At 47.6% G+C, this 23,383-nt stretch overlaps 1 protein-coding gene across 1 annotated transcript in view; it reads left to right on the top strand.

Annotated features, from left to right (window-relative positions):
• LOC115075987 (neural cell adhesion molecule 1-like) overlaps positions 1 to 22,615 on the top strand; it is an 80,811-nt gene extending 58,196 nt beyond the window's left edge. Inside the window, exons 9-11 of the mRNA XM_029577021.1 lie at positions 1,170 to 1,344; positions 17,767 to 17,965; positions 21,187 to 22,615. Of these exons, the coding sequence (XP_029432881.1) occupies positions 1,170 to 1,344; positions 17,767 to 17,965; positions 21,187 to 21,247 (435 nt within the window). The 3' untranslated portion in view covers positions 21,248 to 22,615. The remainder of the gene's footprint in view (positions 1 to 1,169; positions 1,345 to 17,766; positions 17,966 to 21,186) is intronic.
• The last annotated feature ends 768 nt before the right edge of the window (positions 22,616 to 23,383 follow it).

Genomic DNA, 23,383 nt, shown 5'->3' with positions numbered 1-23,383 from the left:
GTTTACATATCCTGCAAGTAATTTCCCTGATTTGCTGAGGTCTCAAACACTCCAATTACTTTATTGCTCCTAGCAGAGAATTTGAATTTCAGTACCAGGTGGGCACTAAACTCAAGTGGCAGCAGTAACTGCACCTCAAGGGCCCTGAGCCCGGGCAGCAGTACCAATGATAAAATTAGTGTACAAGAACAAATAAATTACGAGCTTCTACTGACAGTGACCCTGCAAAACAGAAAGAGGCCCTGCAGTTTGCCCGTTCAGTTCAATAACCTCTACCTGTTTTAGAAAGAGGCCCTGCAGTTTGCCCGCTCAGTTCAATAACCTCTACCTGTTTTTTACTTCCTGCTCTCACTCCAAAGAAACCACAAGATGCTTTTCCCTTAAGGACACGAGAAGGGGCTCTGCAATTAGATGTAAATGTTAGTGCAGGTACAGTATAACATTCACAGCAAGTCCTTCCTTGTAGCAGAGCTGAGAATCACGTCCTTAGGGTGATATAAAGCATGTGCTGCTCTAGGTTTGCTGATAGCCCCAAACAGGAGACCCAGCCCAAGCACCTTTGCCCCCCATATTCCCTCTCATATCATTCCATAAGCCTTTATAATCCCTCATCTCCCTTCATGTTTCGTCAGAGCCTCATCTAACCCTAACCCGCTTGTTTCTTCTCTCCTCAATGTGTTATCTTCCTCTCCCTGCAAGCCACGTAGTCTTCTGTAACACTTCTCACTCACCCACAAACCCTTCTGTGGCTTATCTGGGTAACTCTATTCCCCTGTGGCTCTCCTGGACACCCATCACTTCCCCCCTCCTCCTCCCCAGACTCCTCTATGACTTTCTCGGGTGCTCTGCATCCTATGCCTCACCCCTACCCCCTCCACAACAGCTCTTCTCCCAAACGTACCTCAATACCTCTCACATTAATCATTATTTTCCAGGTCGGTAACATTTCACTGGCATCTTCAGTGCCTGTAGTACTTGAGAATCGATATAACACATCCACATCTCCAGTAAAATTATTGCTGAAAGCCCCTGATACTGCAAACTTCACGACGGCTTCTTCGGTTTTTCCTGTTTCCTGACTCTTTGCTCTCATTTGCATCTGCTTAACAATTCATTCTGCTAAAGATAAAAGAGAATGGCCTCTCTTACCTTTTTTTTTTTTTGCCCAGGAAAAAGAGAAGAGCTGGACTGAGAAGAATGTGTCGTCCGATTCCCGTATCCTAGTGTTGGAAAACCTGAACTGGGACACAGAGTACCAACTGGAAATCATTGCCGTGAATGAGAAGGGGCAGTCTCGACCGGCAGTGCGCACGTTTACAACGTCAGATGGGGACTCTTTGCCAGGTAGCTAACGGGAACATTTTATGGGAAGCTGAGTTGTGTCTAGGAGATCTGTCTGCTTCTGTGGGTGGAGGACTTCAGTGAGATTCAGGATAGACATTTGTTCAAGCTTTGTGTTTGCTGAATTAAAGAACAGGTATGGTGCCTGATTTCCTAAGGCTTTTCTCCCATTCTCTGCCTATGCAAAACTGCTCCAAGTCCACACGAATTACCTTTTGGACAGAGGATTTCTTCCTCAGTGCAGTCCATCCCATCCATGCCAGTGGGTCCCTGTTCGGCCACCACGTTATGTAGCCAGTTCCCCGTCCAGGTGGTGCTATGGTTTACTGGTGTTCAAGTCCAGTGGGAGGGAAGCTAAGTTCCTGGGACCCTGGTGTGGTCAGTATAGTCAACTGAAAGGCCCACACTCCAGCTGAATGATGCTGACCCGGAGATCAGTTTTAAAATGAGCGTGCCTGCACCCAATCGCGTGCGTATGGGTGCACAAGCAGGGATACGCTGAAATGTGTAATTGTGCGCGCGTATGTTTTATAATGCACCAGCCACGCATAAGCAAGCTCCTACTTTAAGAGGTTACTCGAGCACAGCTAGCAGGCGTGTGTCTTCTGAAGGACCTTGTCAGCTTTTACGCACGTATGTCAGCGAATTTCAAAACATGCTCGCGCAAGGCACATTCCCAGTTATGCAATTAATCCACTAGTTTGTCCAATTCATAGCGAGGTCTTTCCGACCTTTCTAGTTCTCCATCCTACACCCTCCTCAGTTGACCCGGAGCCCTCATCCTGTTCTGTATGCCCTAAAATTTGAGATCTGCAGACTTGCTCCTCATCAGGAGCAGCAGTAAAGTTACGCAGATACCTAGCATACGTGCGCTGCGGTTTTCAGTTTTAAAATTCGGACTTACGTGCGTAGGTCTTGTCCCCGCCCTGGAACACCCATGCTTCACCCATTGTATGCCTCTTTATTCCTTATGCATGCATGAGTACCTACACGCATATTTTGCAGTTTTTAAAAATCTACTTTGCTCGTGCGCAGCCCCCATATGAGCATATGTGGGCATTTGTACGTAAGCAACATTTTAAAAATCAACCTTCAGGTGTAGAAGAACCCAGAATAAGACTAAATGTTGTGAGCAGTGGGTGCTCAAGAGCATGAGCCTCTGTGCTCCGTCACAACCGACACAACCCCAGGGCTAGTTGTGGTTCATGCCACTGGCGGGCAAGCATATCCGGGCACGGGCTTGCTGAAACAGGAAACTTCTTGACTTGGAACACTTGGACGTACAACACGCACCAGGAACTGAGAACCAGCAACCCATGCTGGTCTCTGGGGTAGCCATCCAGCCACTCCAAAAGCCCTTTTAGACTGCAGCTTGGAAGCAGATCATGCGTGATGACACCTGGAGGCTGAGGACTTTAAAGATGTGGACAAGACACTGAAGACTTGGATGTGGCTAAGGCTGAAGGTTTGAACAATGAATGCTGAAACATGGCTTGAAGATGGACACAAAGCTTGAGACAGGAACATGGTTAGACGGAGGTCCAGGCTTGACAAGGAATTAGATGTGGACCGGAGACAGGGATTCAGGCGAGGACAAGGAACCAGACAGGATGAGAGACCAGGGACAGGATTCAGGAACTCAGAAATCGGAATCAGACTCAGGAACTAAGGAAGAGACTTCCTCCTACGATGAAGACTTGGACAGGACTTTGAAGACTTGGACTGAAGGCTTAGACTGATGGCTTGGATGCAGGATTGAAGACTTGGACACAGGAACCAGGAGACCAGGAACATGAAGGACCACAAGAAACAGGTGACCTTGAAGGACATGGAGACCACAGAAAACCCTTGCGAAGGCCTGGAGTAATGGGAGAAGTGGATTTTTAAAGGCTCTAGGCAATGATGTCTTCAGGAGGGACCGCAGGGCTTTTCCCCCCCCCCCCCCCCCCCGCATACCCTTCAAATTCCAAGCAGGGGCATTCACGTGTACCTAGGGAAGCAGCACACTGTGTCAGAGAATGTCGGCGCCATGTCAGACTGCACAAGAAGCAGGAGCAGCATCAGGTAGGTCAGAGGCCGCACAGGAAGCAGGCAGTGCCCGCTGGTATCGGAAGTTGGTGGCGTCCGGGTGAGTGAGGTCGCACGCGGGGATCTACCATGAGCAGAATCACAACAGTACCCCCTCCTCAAAGCTCCTCCCTCCAGCCTCTTCTCTTAGACTTCAGAGGAGACAGGTAATCCCTTGCCAACAGGGGAACACGAAGGTCCAAACACAGGATCCGGAGATACTTGGATTCAGGAACTGAAGCAAGGAACCATACTGGACTGGCTGGACGAAGACATGGCTGCAGACATAGATGAATACATGGCTTGAAACACACTGAAGGCTAGAACTAAGACTGAAGAACCTGAACAAACATCTGGATGCAGGCACTTCCTGCGGGTTGTAGACAAAAAACAAAACCTTAGGAAGAAGCAAGAGTCAAAGCATGGAAGACTCGACATGTGAACATGTTCACTGAGCTCATTGACTTTGCAATCTTTTGCGAGCGGCAGGTGCTCGAGAGCATAAGCCTCTGTGTCATGACACAACCGACACAACACATGGGCTGGCCATGGTCCATGTCGCTGGCAGGCGAGCGCATCCAGGAACGGGATGGCTGAAACAGGAACACTCTTGACTTGGAATAGGAACAGTTGGATGTCCAACACGCACCAGGAACTGAGAACCAGCAACTGATGCTTGTCTCTGGGGTATCCCTCTGAAAGCCCTTTCAGACTGCCACTTGGAAATGGATCCTGTATGAGGACAGACAGAGGCTGAGGACTCTGACGATGTGGACAAGAAACCCTTGCAAAGGCCTGGAGCAGTGGGAGAAGTGGTCTTTTAAAGGCCCAAGGCAAGGCCAAGGCCCATCAGGAGGGGCCACAGGGCTTTTCCCATGGTCCCTTTAAATTTCAAGCGTGCGCCTAGAGAGTCAGCACGCCGCTTCAGAGTATGCCAGCGGTGTTTCAGGACACGCAGGAAGCAGGAGCAGCATTGGGTAGGTGAGAGGCCACACAGGAAGTAGGCAGTGCCCGGCAGCATCAGGAGTCGGCAGCGTCTGGGCGAGTGAGGCCGCTCGCGGGGGTCCTCCCGCTTGCGGAAACTTAACAAAAATGTCCAATAGCAGTCAGTCCATTCAACAAGGAAAAGGAAGAAAAATAAATCAAAGAAAGTCTAACTGGTGTTCAAAACAAACAGTTGACTTTAATTTAAAGATGAGTATCCAGGCCAAAAAAATAAAAATGAGAAACAGCATCAGGAAAATTAAAGTAAGAAAAATCACGATTTCCTTGTCCATTCCATCATCCATCCTTGAAGGGTAGAGTAATTGGAGTGTACTTCCAGCATGCACTGCTCAATAGACGGATAAAGATCTCCGAGCTCAGGTCTACTTAGAAAAGTACAACGGGTCCCGAAACTCTCAAACTGCAATCCAACTCTCAAAACGTCTAGGTCTCTTGAGGTCGCTGATCAAGAGTTCACAATTCTCACCCTTGCTTTTCTCGGTTCGTCCAGGCAAAAAAAATCTTCTCCACAAAATCTCTTCAGAAAGCAAATCTCACTCCTTATTTCCCTTCAAGTCTCGAGGGGTGAGGCAGGGACCCCCTCAGGAACCCCTTCCCACTTCTCGCCAACCCACTAAAATCACTGAGCATGCTTCAGGGGATTTTATATCCCACTGAAGATCCCCCAAAAAGATGGGGTTATAGCCAGGGGAGGACTCTCCAAAAACAAAACTCCCCTCCTACAGTCCATGATGGAAGCTGTGGGAAATGACAGTGACAGGCAACACGTCACCTTTAGAATTAGGCAGAGCCAAACCACCACCCCCTCCCCCCCCCCGAGTGTGATGCTTGTAGACGAGCCAGAGACACCGTGAGCCGTGCATTTGTAGAATTGAAGCTTGGCTTGGTCTTCCCCTCCAGTGTCCAGGGATGGTTTCACCATAAGATGGTAACTTTCAAAAGGCCGCACAAGCGCACACGTATGCACACCTGCCGGCTCGCACCAATGGACACAGCCATTTTATAACATATGTGCATATATGTGTGCATAGTATAAAATCGGCTGTACGTGCAATTTCATATGGACGCTTGCATGTGCGCACAAATGCTGACTGTACTGCGTAAGTGGGGGCATTTTAAAAACAATGCTCGCCGACCCAATAGCCCTTTTTCCCAGTTTGCCAGTTAATGGATCGGACTTCCTTAACCCTCCTTGTTGTTTAGCCTCCCTTTTATCCCTGACTATTCTAGTTGGTTTTTTTTTAATTTTAATACTTACACACCGTCCATAGCAGAAGGAAAGTTACATGGTAGGGAACCCCGGTGCGCAAATTTCAAGGTAACTTCCCAGAGCACCCATGCCCCGCCCATGCTCTGCCCAGACCACGCCCATTTCCAGCCCCTTTTTCAAACGTTTTGATTTGTGTGCGCACCAGGAGACACGCGGGTACTCGTGCGATCCCTAAAATCCGTGCAGCACGCACCGGTCCACGATGCTCACGTATCCCCCAGCCTTGGCGCACATAGGACATTTAAAATTCACCTTTAAGGGTTTCATTGACGCCATCTGTACCCAAGTTCAGTTTACAGCATTCACATTAAATTGGGTTGCCACAAAAATTGTTTAATCTTCAACTGGTGCAGAGCTCTGCTGCCCATCTCATTTCATGCTGTGATTTTAAGAACCACATTACATGTTCTCCACTGCATCTGCACAGGATCCCTTCTCATTGCAGAATCAAGTTTAGTCTGATTCTTCCTACCTTCCAGATCTTGAAGAAATTGGGGCTGATGCATTTGACACTCCATGGGCTGCTCCCGCAAACTGCTGCCCTTACCTTCCCAGCTGGGCACGGTGCCAACCCCCCACCGAGCTCCACGTGGCAGGATGCCGCCAGCCTCTGGCACCATCTCTCTCTTTAGGCATGCACATCCCCCCAATGATGGCCTACTTAAAGGACCCATAGCAAGGAAAACCCTGTGTCGCTCCTTGATGTCATCACAACCTTAGTCCTGTGCCCTCTCTACCTCTTCCTCACTGCTTCAGCAACAGGTCCAGCTACCGAGTGTAGTGCGTGTTGTTTCCCAAGCCTGCCCCAGTCCTCATCTGCCTGACCTGCTCCTGGCTTGCCTGTCTAACTCATCCCTATCCGTTCTTCTACTTCTCCCTCGGACAGATACCTGGTTTGACCTTTGCCTGGACCTTAGATACTCCTGACCACTGCCTGCTTCTAACCCTTGCATGGACCCAGACACGTCTACTCGCCGCCTGCCTACAACCTTCGCCTGGCCTCAGACCACATCTCCAGTCACTAGCAGAGATCCTTGCCTATGTTCTGCCTGCCCCGGCCCCCAAAGGCCCAACCCGAGGGGAACATGGGCTGGTAAAGTGAAGCTCCTGTCTGGTCCCTGCTTCGTCTGGGTCTGCCTGCCGGCAGTGACCACCTGCAGGGCTTCTTCCTGCAAGTAGAGCCAATCTTGCCTCCGGCCAAGAGTCCACAGACACAGGGGCCAGAGCATTTGATTGCTTGTTTGTCAAGACTTATTCATAGAAACATAGAAACATAGAAATGACGGCAGAAGAAGACCAAATGGCCCATCCAGTCTGCCCAGCAAGCTTCACACACTTTTTCTCTCATACTTATCTGTTTCTCTTAGCTCTTGGTTCTATTTCCTTTCCACCCCCACCATTAATGTAGAAAGCAGTGATGGAGCTGCATCCAAGTGAATATCTAGCTGATAAGTTAGGGGTAGTAACCGCCGCAATAAGCAAGCTACACCCATGCTTATTTGTTTTACTCAGACTATGTTATACAGCCCTTATTGGTTGTTTATCTTCTCCCCTGCCGTTGAAGCAGGGAGCTATGCTGGATATGCGTGAGGTATCAGTTTATTCTTCTCCCATGCTGTTGAAGCAGAGAGCCATGTTGGATATGCATCGAAAGTGAAGTATCAGGCACATTTGGTTTGGGGTAGTAACCGCCGTAACAAGCCAGCTACTCCCCGCTTTGTGAGTGTGAACCCTTTTTTCTTCTCCCCTGCCGTTGAAGCAGGGAGCTATGCTGGATATGCGTGAAGTATCAGTTTCAGTTTTTTCTTCTCCCCTGCCGTTGAAGCAGAGAACTATGCTGTATATGCATAGAAATAGAAGTAACAGGCTTATTTGGTTTGGGGTAGTAACCGCCGTAACAAGCCAGCTACTCCCCCCTTTGTGAGTGCAGATCCTTTATTCCACATTTCCTCTTGCTGTTGAAGCTAGAACGATGTTGGAGTCACAGTAAGCATGTGTACGTTTATTGAATAAGGGTATTGTCTCCAGGCAGTAGCCATCATTCTGGTGAGTCACCCACTCTTCATTGGCGGCCTCTTGACTTTATGGATCCACAGTGTTTCCCACGCCCCTTTGAAGTCCTTCACAGTTCTGGTCTTCACCACATCCGGAAGGGCATTCCAGGCATCCACCACCCTCTCCGTGAAGAAATACTTCCTAACATTGGTTCTGAATCTTCCTCCCTGGAGCTTCAAATCGTGACCCCTGGTTCTGCTGATTTTTTTCCTACGGAAAAGGTTGTCGTTGTCTTTGGATCATTAAAACCTTTCAAGTATCTGAAAGTCTGTATCATATCGCCTCTGCTCCTCCTTTCCTCCAGGGTGTACATATTTAGATTCTTCAATCTCTCCTCGTACGTCATCCGATGAAGATCCTCCACCTTCCTGGTCGCCCTTCTCTGTACCGCTTCCATCTTGTCTTTGTCTTTTTGTAGATACGGTCTCCAGAACTGAACACAGTACTCCAGGTGAGGCCTCACCAGGGACCTGTACAAGGGAATAATCACTTCCCTTTTCTTACTCGATATTCCTCTCTCTATGCAGCCCAGCATTCTTCTGGCTTTTGCTATAGCCTTGTCGCATTGTTTCGCAGACTTCATATCATTAGACACTATCACCCCAAGGTCCCTCTCCTGCTCCGTGCACATCAGTCTTTCCCCCCCCATCGAATACAGTTCATTCGGGTTTCCACTCCCCATATGCATGACTTTGCACTTCTTGGCATTGAATCTCAGCTGCCATATCTTCGACCACTCTTCCAGTTTCCTTAGATCCCGTCTCATTCTCTCCACTCCTTCCGGCGTGTCCACTCTGTTGCAGATCTTAGTGTCATCCGCGAAAAGACAAACCTTGCCTTCTATCCCGTCCGCAATGTCGCTCACAAAGATATTGAACAGGACCGGTCCCAACACCGATCCTTGCGGTACACCACTTAAAACCGCTCTCTCTTCAGAGAAGGTTCCATTTACCATCACACATTGTCTTCTGTCCTTCAACCAATTTGCAATCCAGGTCACCACCTCGGCACTCACTCCCAAGCTTCTCGTTTTATTCACCAGTCTCCTGTGCGGAACCTACTAGGCGTCTTTGCTCCTGGTAATTTACTGCAGATTCGATCACCGGAGACTTTAATCAGTTAGCACTAAGAGAAACACATTCTCGTGTGCTACATCCGTTCACTGGAATTCACTTCCTAAACTCATCCATTTGCTGTCTGATTGATTGGCTTTAGGAAGTTGGAAACTTCCTAAAGCCAAGCTGGAAACTTGATTGTTTTCTTTCAGCATATGGTTAATGTTATGAGTGCTGGCCCCGGCAGGCCCGCGGCCAGGCCCTCTTACCCTCTTCTGCCTGTTCCAGCATCTGGCTCCACTTCCCTCGCGGCTGTGGGCGGCCGCCTCCGACCTCGAGCTGTCCCCGGCGCTCCTGTCTCCATGGCAGACACCTGTGCTCTGCGGCGGGCCTCTCCGCGTGGTCCACAAAGAGATGCCACCGTCCCGAACCGCGCTCCTCCCTAGGCGTGCACGCTCGCATCTCTGTTCCTTTTAAAGGGGCCGTGGCGGGAATCCAACCCACGGCCCCGGATGACGACGTCACTGGGCTCCGATATATAAGGCCGGGCCCAGCTCCTGTTAGTCGCCTTTGCAACAGGTCTCCACGCTGGACGTGTACTTTGTTGCCTCCTCTGGTGATTTTCTCATGTTCCTGGTTCCTGTTCCTTCCGTGTTCCTAATCCTGGTTTCGTCTTCTCCTGGTTCCTGTGCTTCGTCTTCCTCAACTAGATTTACGGACTGATCTTCTCCTGGACCCGACTTCTGCTTTGCCTGACCACACCATTGATCTTCTCCTGGACCCGACCTCTGCTTTGCCTGACCACGCTACTGATCATCTCCTAGTCCTGACCTCCACCTTGCCTGACCACGCTACTGATCATCTCCTACTCCTGACCTCCACCTTGCCTGACCATGCTACTGATCATCTCCTGGCCTTGACCTTTGCCTTGCCACTGTTCCTTGCTTGCCACCTGCCCTGATTTCAGCCTGTTCTACGACGCGTCTACTGTCTCAACCCTGGACTTGGCCTTTCCGGCTTCGGACTGCTTTTGCCCGGGTGCCCCCTGTCTGACTCTTGTTCCTTTTGGCGCCCGGGTCTTCGGGACTCCGCCTCATCCAGGACAGACTCTCCATTTCCACCGCTGCTAGTCCCTGGCTGACTTCTTTATCATCTCCCAGAAGACCTCAGACAGAGGCCCACCTAACTCCAGCCGGCCCCGGCACCCAAGGGCTCAACCCTCGAGGAATCAGGGCTGGTATTGGCGAAGCTCCAGCCGGCCTCCGTCAATCAGCCAGCTCTGCCTACCGACGGTGGGGACCCATAGGGCTTCCCCTCTGTGTAGCATCAACCCGACCTCGGCCCAAGGGTCCACTCCTGCGCAACAGTTAATTGCTGTATGGTGCCTGGAAGTTTTATAGAAACAGACAAAGAAACATAGAAAATGACAGCAGTAAAGGTCCATCCAGTCTATCCAGCAAGCTTATGGTAGTATCTGCTGTGCCGTATAAGTTACTTATCAGTTTCCCAGACCAAAGTCTTGGCTCTTTTTGGTTGCTGTTTGAGTCCAATTCCCCATTCCTCTTGCCGTTGAAGCATAGAGCAATGTCAAAGTTGCATCCAAAGTATCAGGCTTATTGGTTAAGAGTAGTAATCACCGCATCAGCAAGTTACCCCCATGCTTATTTGTTTACCCAGACTGTAAAATCCAATATCCTTGCTGGTTGCTGTCTGAATCTAATTCCCCTTTTCTAATGTCCTCTTTTCCCCCTGCTGTAAAAGCAAAGAGCAATAATGGAGTTGCATCAGCAGTTTGAATGCTTATTGCGTTCTCTTTTTGTTATGGATATCTATGTTGATGGAGTTTCTTTCAAGATCTGTGGGATTATATTTTATGATTTTATTGTATGGATCATCTTACTGTGCTCTGGATTTAGACGTGTGGATTTATAAATCTAATGAATGAATAAATGATGAACATAAGAACATAAGAAAATGTCATACTGGGTCAGACCAAGGGTCCATCAAGCCCAGCATCCTGTTTCCAACAGTGGCCAATCCAGGCCATAAGAACCTGGCAAGTACCTAAAAACTAAGTCTATTCCATGTAACCATTGCTAATGGCAGTGGCTATTCTCTAAGTCAGAGCTTTCCAAACTGTGTGTCGGGACACGTTAGTGTGTCGCCTGCAGTATGCAGGTGTGTCGCGCAAGCCCGGTCAACTCTGATGCGAGTTTGGGCTTTTTTTTTCCTAGAGATTCACTTTTTTTTTTCAGTTTATGGGTTGCTTATTATTGGGTGATTTTTGCTGTCAATCGTGTTTTTTGGGGGGGCTTGGTGGGTGGAACGAGCCCAGCCATCCTTGCATTGGCTGCTGCTGCCGATGAGGCCTGGCCATGAGGAGTGCTGACTGCAAGCAGCAGTGTCTGGTGATCATGGAAGGGAGTGAAGCACTTAACTGGCAACAATCAAAAAGACGAGGTACATGAGTGTGGGGGCCAGACATGTGCTGGGGGGAGAGAGATGAGTGAGTGGGGGCAAACGTGCTGGGGGGACAGACATGTGCTTGAGGGGGAGAGATATGAGTGTGTGGGGGCCAGACATGTGCTGGGGGGAGGAGAGAGATGAGTGTGTGGGGGACAGACAATTTGTTTTATTATTGTTTCTCATAAATTATAACAATAACATGAATCTTGGAATATATATTTTTAATATAAATTTAAGGTTTTCATGAGATAGGTTGTGTCGTGAAACATTTTATTTATGTATATATTTAAGGAAACATACATAAATTGTCGAAATATGTTTCGTTCGTTTAACCTTTAACCTCTTATTTACTAGTAGACTGAATTACCGTGTCGTGAAATTATGTTTGTCTAAAAAGTGTGTCACCAACATGAAAAGTTTGGAAAGCTCTGCTCTAAGTGAACTTAATAGCAGGTAATGGACTTCTTCTCCAAGAACTTATCCAATCCTTTTTTAAACACAGCTACACTAACTGCACTAACCACATCCTCTGGCAACAAATTCCAGAGTTTAATTGTGCGTTGAGTGAAAAAGAACTTTCTCTGATTAGTTTTAAATGTGCCCCATGCTAACTTCATGGAGTGCCCTCTAGTCTTTCTACTATCCGAAAGAGTAAATAACCGATTCACATTTACCCGTTCTAGACCTCTCATGATTTTAAACATCTCTATCATATCCCCCCTCAGTCTCTCTTCTCCAAGCTGAAACGTACTAACCTCTTTAATCTTTCCTCATAGGGGAGCTGTTCCATTTCCCTTATCATTTTGGTAGCCCTTCTCTGTACCTTCTCCATCGCAATTATATCTTTTTTGAGATGCGGCGACCAGAATTGTACACAGTATCCAAGGTGTGGTCTCACCATGGAGCGATACAGAGGCATTATGACATTTTCCGTTTTATTCACCATTCCCTTCCTAATAATTCCCAACATTCTGTTTGCTTTTTTGACTGCCGCAGCACACTGAACTGACGATTTCAATGTGTTATCCACTATGACACCTAGATCTCTTTCTTGGGTTGTAGCACCTAATATGGAACCCAACATTGTGTAATTATAGCATGGGTTATTTTTCCCTATGCATCACTTTGCACTTATCCACATTAAATTTCATCTGCCATTTGGATGCCCAATTTTCCAGTCTCACAAGGTCTTCCTGCAATTTATCACAATCTGCTTGTGATTTAACTACTCTGAACAATTTTGTGTCATCTGCAAATTTGATTATCTCACTCGTCGTATTTCTTTCCAGCTCATTTATAAATATATTGAAAAGTAAGGGTCCTAATACAGATCCCTGAGGCACTCCACTGTCCACTCCCTTCCACGGGGAAATTATCCATTTAATCCTACTCTGTTTCCTGTCTTTTAACCAGTTTGCAATCCACGAAAGGATATCGCCACCTATCCCATGACTTTTTACTTTTCCTAGAAACCTCTCTTGAGGAACTTTGTCAAACGCCTTCTGAAAATCCAAGTATACTATATCTACCGGTTCACCTTTATCTACATGTTTATTAACTCCTTCAAAAAAGTGAAGCAGATTTGTGAGGCAAGACTTACCCTGGGTAAAGCCATGCTGACTTTGTTCCATTAAACCATGTCTTTCTATATGTTCTGTGATTTTGATGTTTAGAACACTTTCCACTATTTTTCCTGGCACTGAAGTCAGGCTAACCAGTCTGTAGTTTCCCGGATCGCCCCTGGAGCCCTTTTTAAATAGTGGGGTTACATTTGCTATCCTCCAGTCTTCAGGTACAATGGATGATTTTAATGATAGGTTACAAATTTTTACTAATAGGTCTGAAATTTCATTTTTTAGTTTCTTCAGAACTCTGGGGTGTATACCATCCGGTCCAGGTGATTTACTACTCTTCAGTTTGTCAATCAGGCCTACCACATCTTCTAGGTTCACCGTGATTTGATTCAGTCCATCTGAATCATTACCCATGAAAACCTTCTCCATTACGGGTACCTCCCCAACATCCTCTTCAGTAAACACCGAAGCAAAGAAATCATTTAATCTTTCCGCGATGGCCTTATCTTCTCTAAGTGCCCCTTTAACCCCTCGATCATCTAACAGTCCAACTGACTCCCTCACAGGCTTTCTGCTTCGGATATATTTTAAAAAGTTTTTACTGTGAGTTTTTGCCTCTACAGCCAACTTCTTTTCAAATTCTCTCTTAGCCTGTCTTATCAATGTCTTACATTTAACTTGCCAACGTTTATGCTTTATCCTATTTTCTTCTGTTGGATCCTTCTTCCAATTTTTGAATGAAGATCTTTTGGCTAAAATAGCTTCTTTCACCTCCCCTTTTAACCATGCCGGTAATCGTTTTGCCTTCATTCCATCTTTCTTAATGTGTGGAATACATCTGGACTGTGCTTCTAGAATGGTATTTTTTAACAATGACCTTGCCTCTAGGACATTTTTTACTTTTGTAGCTGCTCCGTTCAGTTTTTTTCTAACAATTTTCCTTATTTTATCAAAGTTTCCCTTTTGAAAGTTTAGCACGAGAGCCTTGGATTTGCACACTGTTCCTCTTCCAGTCATTAATTCAAATTTGATCATATTATGATCACTATTGCCAAGCGGCCCCACCACCGTTACCTCTCTCACCAAGCCCTGTGCTCCACTGAGAATTAGATCTAAAATTGCTCCCTCTCTCTCATCGGTTCCTGAACCAATTGCTCCATAAAGCTATCATTTATTCCATCCAGGAACGTTATCTCTCTAGCGTGACCCGATGATACATTTACCCAGTTCGGCATAGGGTGAAATCTCAAAGATTCAGCCCAAATATATTGATATACAATTTACTTTACTGTTATGAGTTTACAGCTTGCTCAACAGGTCTAGCCACACATAGCTCAAGAGCCTTCAAATTGTCTGTAACATAGTAATGAGGACAGGTAAAGATCAAATGGTCCATCCAGTCTGCCCAGCAATGTTCTTATGGTAGTAACTGCCACTCTGTGCAGTTACCCCCATGCGTCCTGTTAAGAGTAGTAGCCACTGCTCCGTACAGGTTACCCCCATGCAGAAATGTTATACCATCCCTTTCTTTAAGCAGTGTTTAATCACCCACCCTTTCAAAGTCATTAACTGTTCTCATCTTCACCACCTCTTCTGGGAGGTTACCCCCATGCATTCTGTTAAGGACAGTAACTGGCTCTCCATGCAGGTTACCCCCATGCATTCTGTTAAGGGAAGTAAGTGCCTCTCCAAGCAGGTTACCCCCATGCATTCTGTTAAGGGTAGTAACTGCTTCTCCATGCAGGTTACCCCCATGCATTCTGTTAAGGGAAGTAAGTGCCTCTCCATGCAGGTTACCCCCATGCATTCTGTTAAGGATAGTAACTGCCTCTCCATGCAGGTTACCCCCATGCATTCTGTTAAGGGAAGTAACTGCCGCTCCATGCAGGTTACCCCCATGCATTCTGTTAAGGGAAGTAACTGCCTCTCCAAGCAGGTTACCCCCATGCGCTCTGTTAAGGGAAGTAACTGCCTTTCCGTGCAGGTTACCCTCATGCGCTCTGTTAAGGGAAGTAACTGCCACACCATACAGGTTACCTCATGTGTTCTGGTAAGGGCAGTAACTGCCGCTCCGTGCAGGTTACCCCCATGCACTCTGTTAAGGGAAGTAACTGTCTCTCCATGCAGGTTACACCCATGCGTTCTGTTAAGGGTAGTAACTGCCGCTCCATGCAGGTTACCCCCATGAGTTGTGTTAAGGGTAGTAACTGCTGCTCCGTGTAGGTTACCCCCATGCACTCTGTTAAGGGTAGTAACTGCTGCTCCGTGCAGGTTACCCCCATGCACTCTGTTAAGGGAAGTAACTGCTGCCCCGTGCAGGTTACCCCCATGCACTCTGTTAAGGGCAGTAACTGCCGCTCCATGCAGGTTACCCCCATGCGCTCTGTTAAGGGAAGTAACTGCCACACCATGCAGGTTACCCCCATGCGTTCTGTTAAGGGAAGTAACTGCCACACCATGCAGGTTACCCCCATGCGTTCTGTTAAGGGAAGTAACTGCCTTTCCGTGCAGGTTACCCCCATGCGCTCTGTAAGGGAAGTAACTGCCTCTCCAAGCAGGTTACCCCCATGCGCTCTGTTAAGGGAAGTAACTGCCGCTCCATGCAGGTTACCCCCATGCATTCTGTTAAGGGAAGTAACTGCCTCTCCAAGCAGGTTACCCCCATGCGCTCTGTTAAGGGAAGTAACTGCCGCTCCATGCAGGTTACCCCCATGAGTTGTGTTAAGGGTAGTAACTGTTGCTCCGTGTAGGTTACCCCCATGCACTCTGTTAAGGGTAGTAACTGCTGCTCCATGCAGGTTACTCCCATGCACTCTGTTAAGGGCAGTAACTGCCGCTCCATGCAGGTTACCCCCATGCCTTCTGTTAAGGGTAGTAACTGCCGCTCCATGCAGGTTACCCCCATGCACTCTGTTAAGGGCAGTAACTGCCGCTCCATGCAGGTTACCCCCATGCCTTCTGTTAAGGGCAGTAACTGCCGCTCCATGCAGGTTACCCCCATGCCTTCTGTTCAGGGTAGTAACTGCTGCTCCATGCAGGTTACCCCCATGCGCTCTGTTAAGGGAAGTAACTGCCTTTCCATGCAGGTTACCCCCATGCGCTCTGTTAAGGGAAGTAACTGCCACACCATGCAGGTTACCCCCATGCGTTCTGTTAAGGGAAGTAACTGCCTCTCCGTGCAGGTTACCCCCATGCGTTCTGTTAAGGGAAGTAACTGCCTCTCCGTGCAGGTTACCCCCATGCGTTCTGTTAAGGGAAGTAACTGCCGCTCCCTGCAGGTTACCCCCATGCGTTCTGTTAAGGGTAGTAACTGGCTCTCCATGCAGGTTACCCCCATGCGTTCTGTTAAGGGAAGTAACTGCCTCTCCATGCAGGTTATCCCCATGCGTTCTGTTAAGGGAAGTAACTGCCTCTCCATGCAGGTTACCCCCATGCGTTCTGTTAAGGGAAGTAACTACCTTTCCGTGCAGGTTACCCCCATGTGCTCTGTTAAGGGTAGTAACTGCTGCTCCATGCAGGTTACCCCCATGTTTCTGTTAAGGGCAGTAACTGCCGCTCCGTGCAGGTTACCCCCATGCAGAAATGTTATGCCAAGCCTTTAGAGATCCGTAGTACTTGTCCCATGCTCTTTTCAGTTTGATAACTGTTTTGGTCTTCACCACCTCTTCTGGGAGGGCATTTCAGGCAGCCAACACCCTCTCCGTGAACAAATATTTCCTGATATTCGTTCTGAGTCGTCCCCCTGGAGTTTCATATTGTGACCCCTAATTCTACAATTTCCAATAAAAGTGGGTGAAGTGTTGTTCCTACTAATCCTCAGGGGCAGGGCTGCATATCTTACCTCAGACCCTGTACAAACCCCTTCTGGTTTATTCAGCTTCCATTTATTCGAGCCTCCCGGTGACCTGAGGTCAAACTCCAGCCTTCCACCCTGTCATTCACTGGTCATTGCCCTGTCAGGATATACAAAAGCATTATCTGGTGCCTGGCATGGCAGCATACAAAAACATTAAAATGAAATCCAAAGGTCAAGTATCAACATTTTATCATTTGTAACACTAACACATAGTAAATAGAAAGTGCTATGGCTAATATGTACATTATGCAGGCATTCCCTAAGGGGTAGATTTTAAGAGGCGCGCGAACAGCCTACTTTTGCTTGCGCATCAGACTCAAGCAAAAGTACGCTGGATTTTAGTAGATACGCGCGGAGCCGCGCGTATCCACTAAAATCCTGGATCGGCGCGCGCAAGGCTATCGATTTTGTATAGCCTGCGCGCGCCGAGCCGCGCTGCCTCCCCCCGTTCCCTCCAAGGCCGCTCCGAAATCGGAGCGGCCTCGGAGGGAACTTTCCTTTGCCCTCCCCTCACCTTACCCTCCCTTCCCCTACCTAGCCCACCCGCCCGGCCCTGTCTACACCCCCCCCTTACCTTTGTCGGGGGATTTACGCCTCCCGGAGGGAGACGTAAATCCCCGCGCGCCAGCGGGCCTGCTGCGCGCCGGGCCGCGACCTGGGGGCGGGTACGGAGGGCGCGGCCACGCCCCCGGGCCGTAGCCACGCCCCGTACCCGCCCCCAAAACGCTGCCGACACGCCCCCGGAACGCCGCGACGACCGGGCCCGCCCCCGACACGCCCCCCTCCGAGAACCCCGGGACTTACGTGAGTCCCGGGGTTCTGCGCGCGCCGGTGAGCCTATGTAAAATAGGCTCACCGGCGCGCAGGGCCCTGCTCGCCTAAATCCGCCCGGTTTTGGGCGGATTTAGGCGAGCAGGGCTCTGAAAATCTACCCCTTAGAATCAAAGCTTAAACTACAAAAACCCATAACCCGAGGGCGCTTCGAGCAGGATAGTATCAATGCTGCTCATCAGCTCAGCTTTCTTGATATTGTGTAGTCTTCTAACCAGACTGCTTCATTTTAATATTTTTTTGTAGATGCCCAGCCGGTCTCCCAGAAGCAAGGTATCGGCACAGGCGGCATTGTTGGCATTGTAATGGTGATCTTCTTGGTGTTGCTCCTGGTGGTAGATGTCTCTTGTTACTACACCAATCGATGCGGTATGCTGATGTGCATTGCAGTGAACCTCCTGGGGAAGCAGCCACCTGGAGTCAAGAGGCAAGAGCCGCAGGCTAGGTACGCAGGAAACCGGGCAGAGAAATGTTCCACGCCACTCTTACTAATCTGCCAAGGTGGCAATGCAGACGAGTTTAAAACAATTCAGCAAGTCAGAGCTTCCGCACCCCAGGTCAGATTAAGTGGGGATGCTGCAGAGGAGCATTCACAGCTCTAGGGGGTGGGGAGGTGTTATGGTCATTGAGGGTGACACTTGGTGGCCGGATGTAAAGCTCAAAATATACAGGGTTCTGGATGGTTCCTTGATGCATAGTTCCTGTGCTGAGGACCATTGCTGCAATGTCCAGACAAGGAAAAAAAAAAAGGGTAAAAAAAATCCCTGGGGATTGCAAATGATGACTCGCGGTACCAGAATCCCAGCCCTGGTTCCGACTGAGCTGGAAGAAAAAAGGAGAAAGGAGGAACTGCCGAACCCAAAAAAAGACCCAATTCAGTCCTCCAAGCTACAGGCATGAGATTTGCAAAATTCACTCTTCAAAGTACAGATTTCAGGCTAAGCCAATTCAATCTCCCGAAATGTGGGTAAGAGGTTGGCAAAACTCTATACTCCAGTAGATATGAATGTATCATCATTTGATCATCTATTAGGCCTGAGTCTAGGGTGACAAACTTCTGGCAGAGGCAAAGGTCCAGCAATCACAAACATTACATTGAGTTGAAACAGAGCATCCCATTGCCTGCCCCGTTATGTGTCCCATTGAGGGAAGCAGAGTTTTGTAGTCTCAGTGGTAGCAGCGGGGCCTGAGAGACTCTTGGTGATATCAGCTCACTTGCTGTCTCTACCGTTCATTCTCAGGCAGAAATGGCAACACAGGGGCTGCACCACCAAGAGGCTTCCATGGGCTTCTGCCCCAGGCCATATTCAACCTTCCCAGGAAGGAAGGGAGTTAATGGCACCAACAGGACCTGCTGATGGCAAACGCCTAAACCCATCACTGAGGTCTATAGGAGTTGTTAGACTGCATTTTATTTTCTCAAAATGCTTATTGGTCAGAACCTACCATAAGTCTAACCTTCAAATGGTTTTGATTAATCCAGTCCCTATCTGAAGCCAGAATGAGATACCCAGGACTAGTGCATGAGGAACCAGATGTACTAATGGGTTGATCTCATTTTGTGTTTATGGGGGAATAAACTTTAGAGGATAACTTTCAAACAAATGCACACAGAGGCATACATGCGCGTATACACAAGCAGACATGTGCACGTATGATATATGCTCATTTTATAAAATACATGTATCTCGACCCTGCAACACATGCACACATGTGTAGGCTTATGCGCAAATACACGCAATGCATTGAAGCCACGTATATCAGTGCATTGAACAGGCATACTTTACCCCCCTATTTTAAATATACTCATGCATCTATTTTACATGTGAAAGTAAAGTAGGACTTACTCACTTAAGTCCCAATGTACACATGGAAGTCGGCCAGTTTTAAAACATGCAGGAAGCTAGCCAGTTTACCTATTAGTCTACCAGTTTGCCCAGTCCTCCAGGTCATCGAGATCTTCCTGGTTCTTCAGCCTGAACTCCCCCAGTTCATCCAGACCTCTCCCAACTCTATCAGTGCTACGCAACAAACCCGTTTAATATAATTTATGCCAGATAATTAGAAGGTGTAAAAGTACACAAGTAAGCTGGCAAATGTATGCCCGTCCTGGCGCACCCCTAGATCACCCCTGAAAATCTGCGCATGTTTTTTACTTTTATAACATGAGTACACAAGTAGAGGCCGCCTACACACGCATAAGCCACCCCTCCACGCCTCTGCACATTTCCTTCCTCCCAGCCTTTGACCACCTTCCTTGATAACTCAATTCCAAAACAGCATTGTATACTCAGCACTGACCTATTCTTTTTTATAATGATAATTATTAAGTCTCTCAGCTTCTGCCATGGCATAATATAAAGCAACTTCAGAAAAATAATCCGCAGAATATTCTAATGCATAACCAAAGCTTTCATCGACTAAATTAATAGCCACCCCTGCAGGTATACTGTATTTTATTCTGAGTTTGCAGCTTCCTCTAGGGCAGAGCTTTCCAAACTTTTCAATTTGGTGACACACTTTTTAGACAAACATAATTTCGGGACACAGTAATTCAGTCTACTAGCAAACCAGAGGTTAAAAGTTAAACGAACGAAACATATTTCGACAATTTATGTATGTTTCCTTAAATATATACATAAATAAAATGTTTCACAACACAACCTATCTCATGAAAACCTTTCATTTATATTAAAAATATATAATATTCCAAGGTTCATGTTATTGTTATAATTTATGAGTAACAATAATAAAACAAATTGTCTGGCCCCCCACACTCATCTCTCTCCTCCCAGCACGTCTGTCCCCCACACACTCATTTCTCTCCCCCCAGTACATGTCTGTCCCCCACACACTCATTTCTCTCCCCCCCAGTACATGTCTCGCCCCCACACTCATGTACCTCTTCTTTTTGATTCTTGCCAGTTAAGTGCTTCACTCCCTTCAGGGTTCAAGCCTGCCATGGTGCATAAAACCTTCCAGGATCACCAAACACTGTTGCTTGCAGTCAGTACTCCTCATGGCCAGGCCTCATCAGCAGCAGCAGCCAATGCAAGGGCAGCTAGGCTCGTTCCACCCACCAAGTCCCCCAAAAAACGCGACTGACAGCAAAAATCACCCAATAATAAGCAACCCATAAACTGAAAAAAAAAAAAAAGTGAATCTCTAGAAAAAAATGCCCAAACTTGCATCAGAGTTGACCGGGCTTGCGCGACACACCTGCACACTGCAGGCGACACACTAACGTGTCCCGACACACAGTTTGGAAAGCTCTGCTCTAGGGCAATTCCTACATAGCTTTAGCTTTAAAAATTATCATGTGATTTATGACCACCTCAGATTTGTAAAAAAGCTGTACTGACTTCCTGAAATCCAATTTAGAGCCTGATTTACTGAGGTTTATTGCCCGTTCTGTGAGCATCATGGAAAAAGCTTAATAACTGAAGGCCAGGATGGGAATGCAGAAGAAATCCATCCCATCTGTATGTGCTGCCAGGTCTTATTGCATCTGCTGCTGTGCTCTCATTATACCAGTGACGCTGGGATCCCATGCGCTCGTCTTCCTGCTTAAAGTTGCTCTTATCCTGCCTCCCTAACACGGCCTTCAGATGGACAAAGAGAGGCTGAGTGTTTCTTGTTAACAATCGTGTTGTGATTTATTTTCAGAGCGACTGCACACAAGGCCGAGAGGAGCACCGTGGTGAATGTCTCTGGGCTTGAAGCCTGATACCCTGCAGGATAAGGCGATGCCCTTGGACTTAACCTTGAGCTCTCAGCATTACGCAAGTCCACTTGGACTGGGGCCGTTGCCCACCTCCTCCAGCTCTTTTCACTACTGGGACAATTTATTGCCATTGTAATTCCAGATCTGCAGCTTTCCTCTTGTAAATACTCTTTCTAAGATTATCGTAGCTGCCAGAGAAATGTTGAGCTTGCCTTTTTCTCATATTCTTAGTTTGAAGGAAAGCTATTAAGCATTGACTCCATGTGACTATGGGGTCAAGGCAGATTCTTTCCTTTTAGGATACTTTCTAACTATAGATTTGGTTACTGTATCTTCTTTATATAGATATATATAAGCGGGCCTGGACTTACATACACCTAGGGAAGTAACATTTAGGTGGGGAGCAAGTTATCCTGCCCTGGTTCCTGCCACCGCTGCCACTGCCCCTTTCTGTGGGCCTCGCTGCCCAGGGCAATGCTCACAGGGACGTGAGCACTACCAGGAAGCCTGCATTGACCGAGCTTTTGTGCAGAGGCAGCTCCTACGGGCACAGGCTTAGTCCCCCACTCTGAGGATTGTAGCTGAGGTCTAGGGGCAGGGAAGGGGCCGTGCAATTCCTGGGATTTTGCACCGGCACTGAATGAGCACCTAAGTGTTGTGGCGGTGGACCAGATCCATCCTTGTACATAAGTTTAAGGGATCTCAGTAGACAGACATTTTATTCTTCATCCCAGGGGCGATGTTAAACTCCAAGAAGATGGTTTAGAAAAACGTTTGGCCACACAGAACTGCTCCAGCTTGAAAAGATAAGCAGAAAGCTCATATCAAAACAGGGCAGTGAAAGGGGAGGCAACAACAGAAAGAGAAGTCAAGGAAGCCAGGGATAAGCAAAGAGGATCCCTAGAGGCAAAGAAGTAAAAAGAAAGCCAGTGATCTGTTGGGAGCTGTGGCTCTGTAAGAAGTAGATTGGGCAGATGAGATGGACTTCACATCCTATTTCATGGTTTTGTATTGCTGAGTGCCTACAGGAGAGAGACATAGAGACCCGGGACTTGTGAATGGAGGTTCTTGGTTCTGACTGAGCTGGAAGTCCAAAAGAGCAGGAGGAAACAGCCCGACCCAAACATTTAATAACAGGGCCAGTTTGTGCCAGCGTACCTCCAGGCAATTTTCAAAGAGACGTTCCCAGAGTGCTTTCTACTTAAAAAGCCGCCTGCAGTTATACGGGTACTGAGCCACTATGCAGCCGCCTATATCAGAGCTCATTATAATAGGAAAGTCTCCATTTCAGGGAGAACTGGAATGCACATTTCTTCTTTTTTGTTCCATATAAAAAACAGTGCTGTGCTCCTAATAAAAGTATGATAAGTATTTTGCTTCTAATGTTTTGTTGTTGAATAGTTAGAATTAGAGATGTGGATCGGATGCCCAATCCTTTCCGCTTTCGTTTTCGTGTAACTGCGGGAAACGTTCGTATTCCCGCGGATCGGGATTTTTTTTTTTTCGTATCGAATCGTTTTTGGTTTAGTGCACGCTAACATAAATCCGCTAGCGTGCACTAAAGGGAGCTAGTGCACACTAACATTAGCGCACACTCCCGATAGCGCGCACTATACCGAAAAACAATTTTTTCCAAAAAATCGTGGAAAATGTGATCGTTTTATCGGTTGTGCCGATAAATGACAAATTAAGAATTATCGTATGATATTTTAATTCATCACATCCCTAGTTCGAATGCACGAGGTCCTAATGAGGTGGGGAGCTGGGGTTAGTCTGTGGAAGTGGAATTGTTCAGATAATTCTGGTTTGCTGACGTTCACTCTGTCCCCTGAATGAGATGCAGAATGCATGTGTGAGAAGGGACTGCTCTCCTGGAGCAGAGTGGTTGCAGCAGAGAAGCTCAGTATTTGCAGGAAGACGTGGGCAGTGCTCCGCAGTTTTTGCTGCTGGTGGTGGGACTCTGCCGGGTTCCCTGCCGCTCCACCTCAGTCACCAGACCTCCTTCCTGGAATGGGGGTCATTTTCGGAGGGGTTAATGCAGATAAATCATCGCACAGGGAGGGGCAGGGAAACCTATCTGAGTAACTGGGTTACACACAGATTCTTCCCCCCACATTCATGGGAAGAGGAGGGGGTGGA

The sequence above is a fragment of the Rhinatrema bivittatum genome, chromosome 14, assembly GCF_901001135.1.
Source record: "Rhinatrema bivittatum chromosome 14, aRhiBiv1.1, whole genome shotgun sequence".
Lineage (NCBI taxonomy): Eukaryota > Metazoa > Chordata > Amphibia > Gymnophiona > Rhinatrematidae > Rhinatrema > Rhinatrema bivittatum.
Note: the sequence above shows the minus strand (reverse complement) of the source record. Positions and strands in the feature narration are given on the sequence as shown.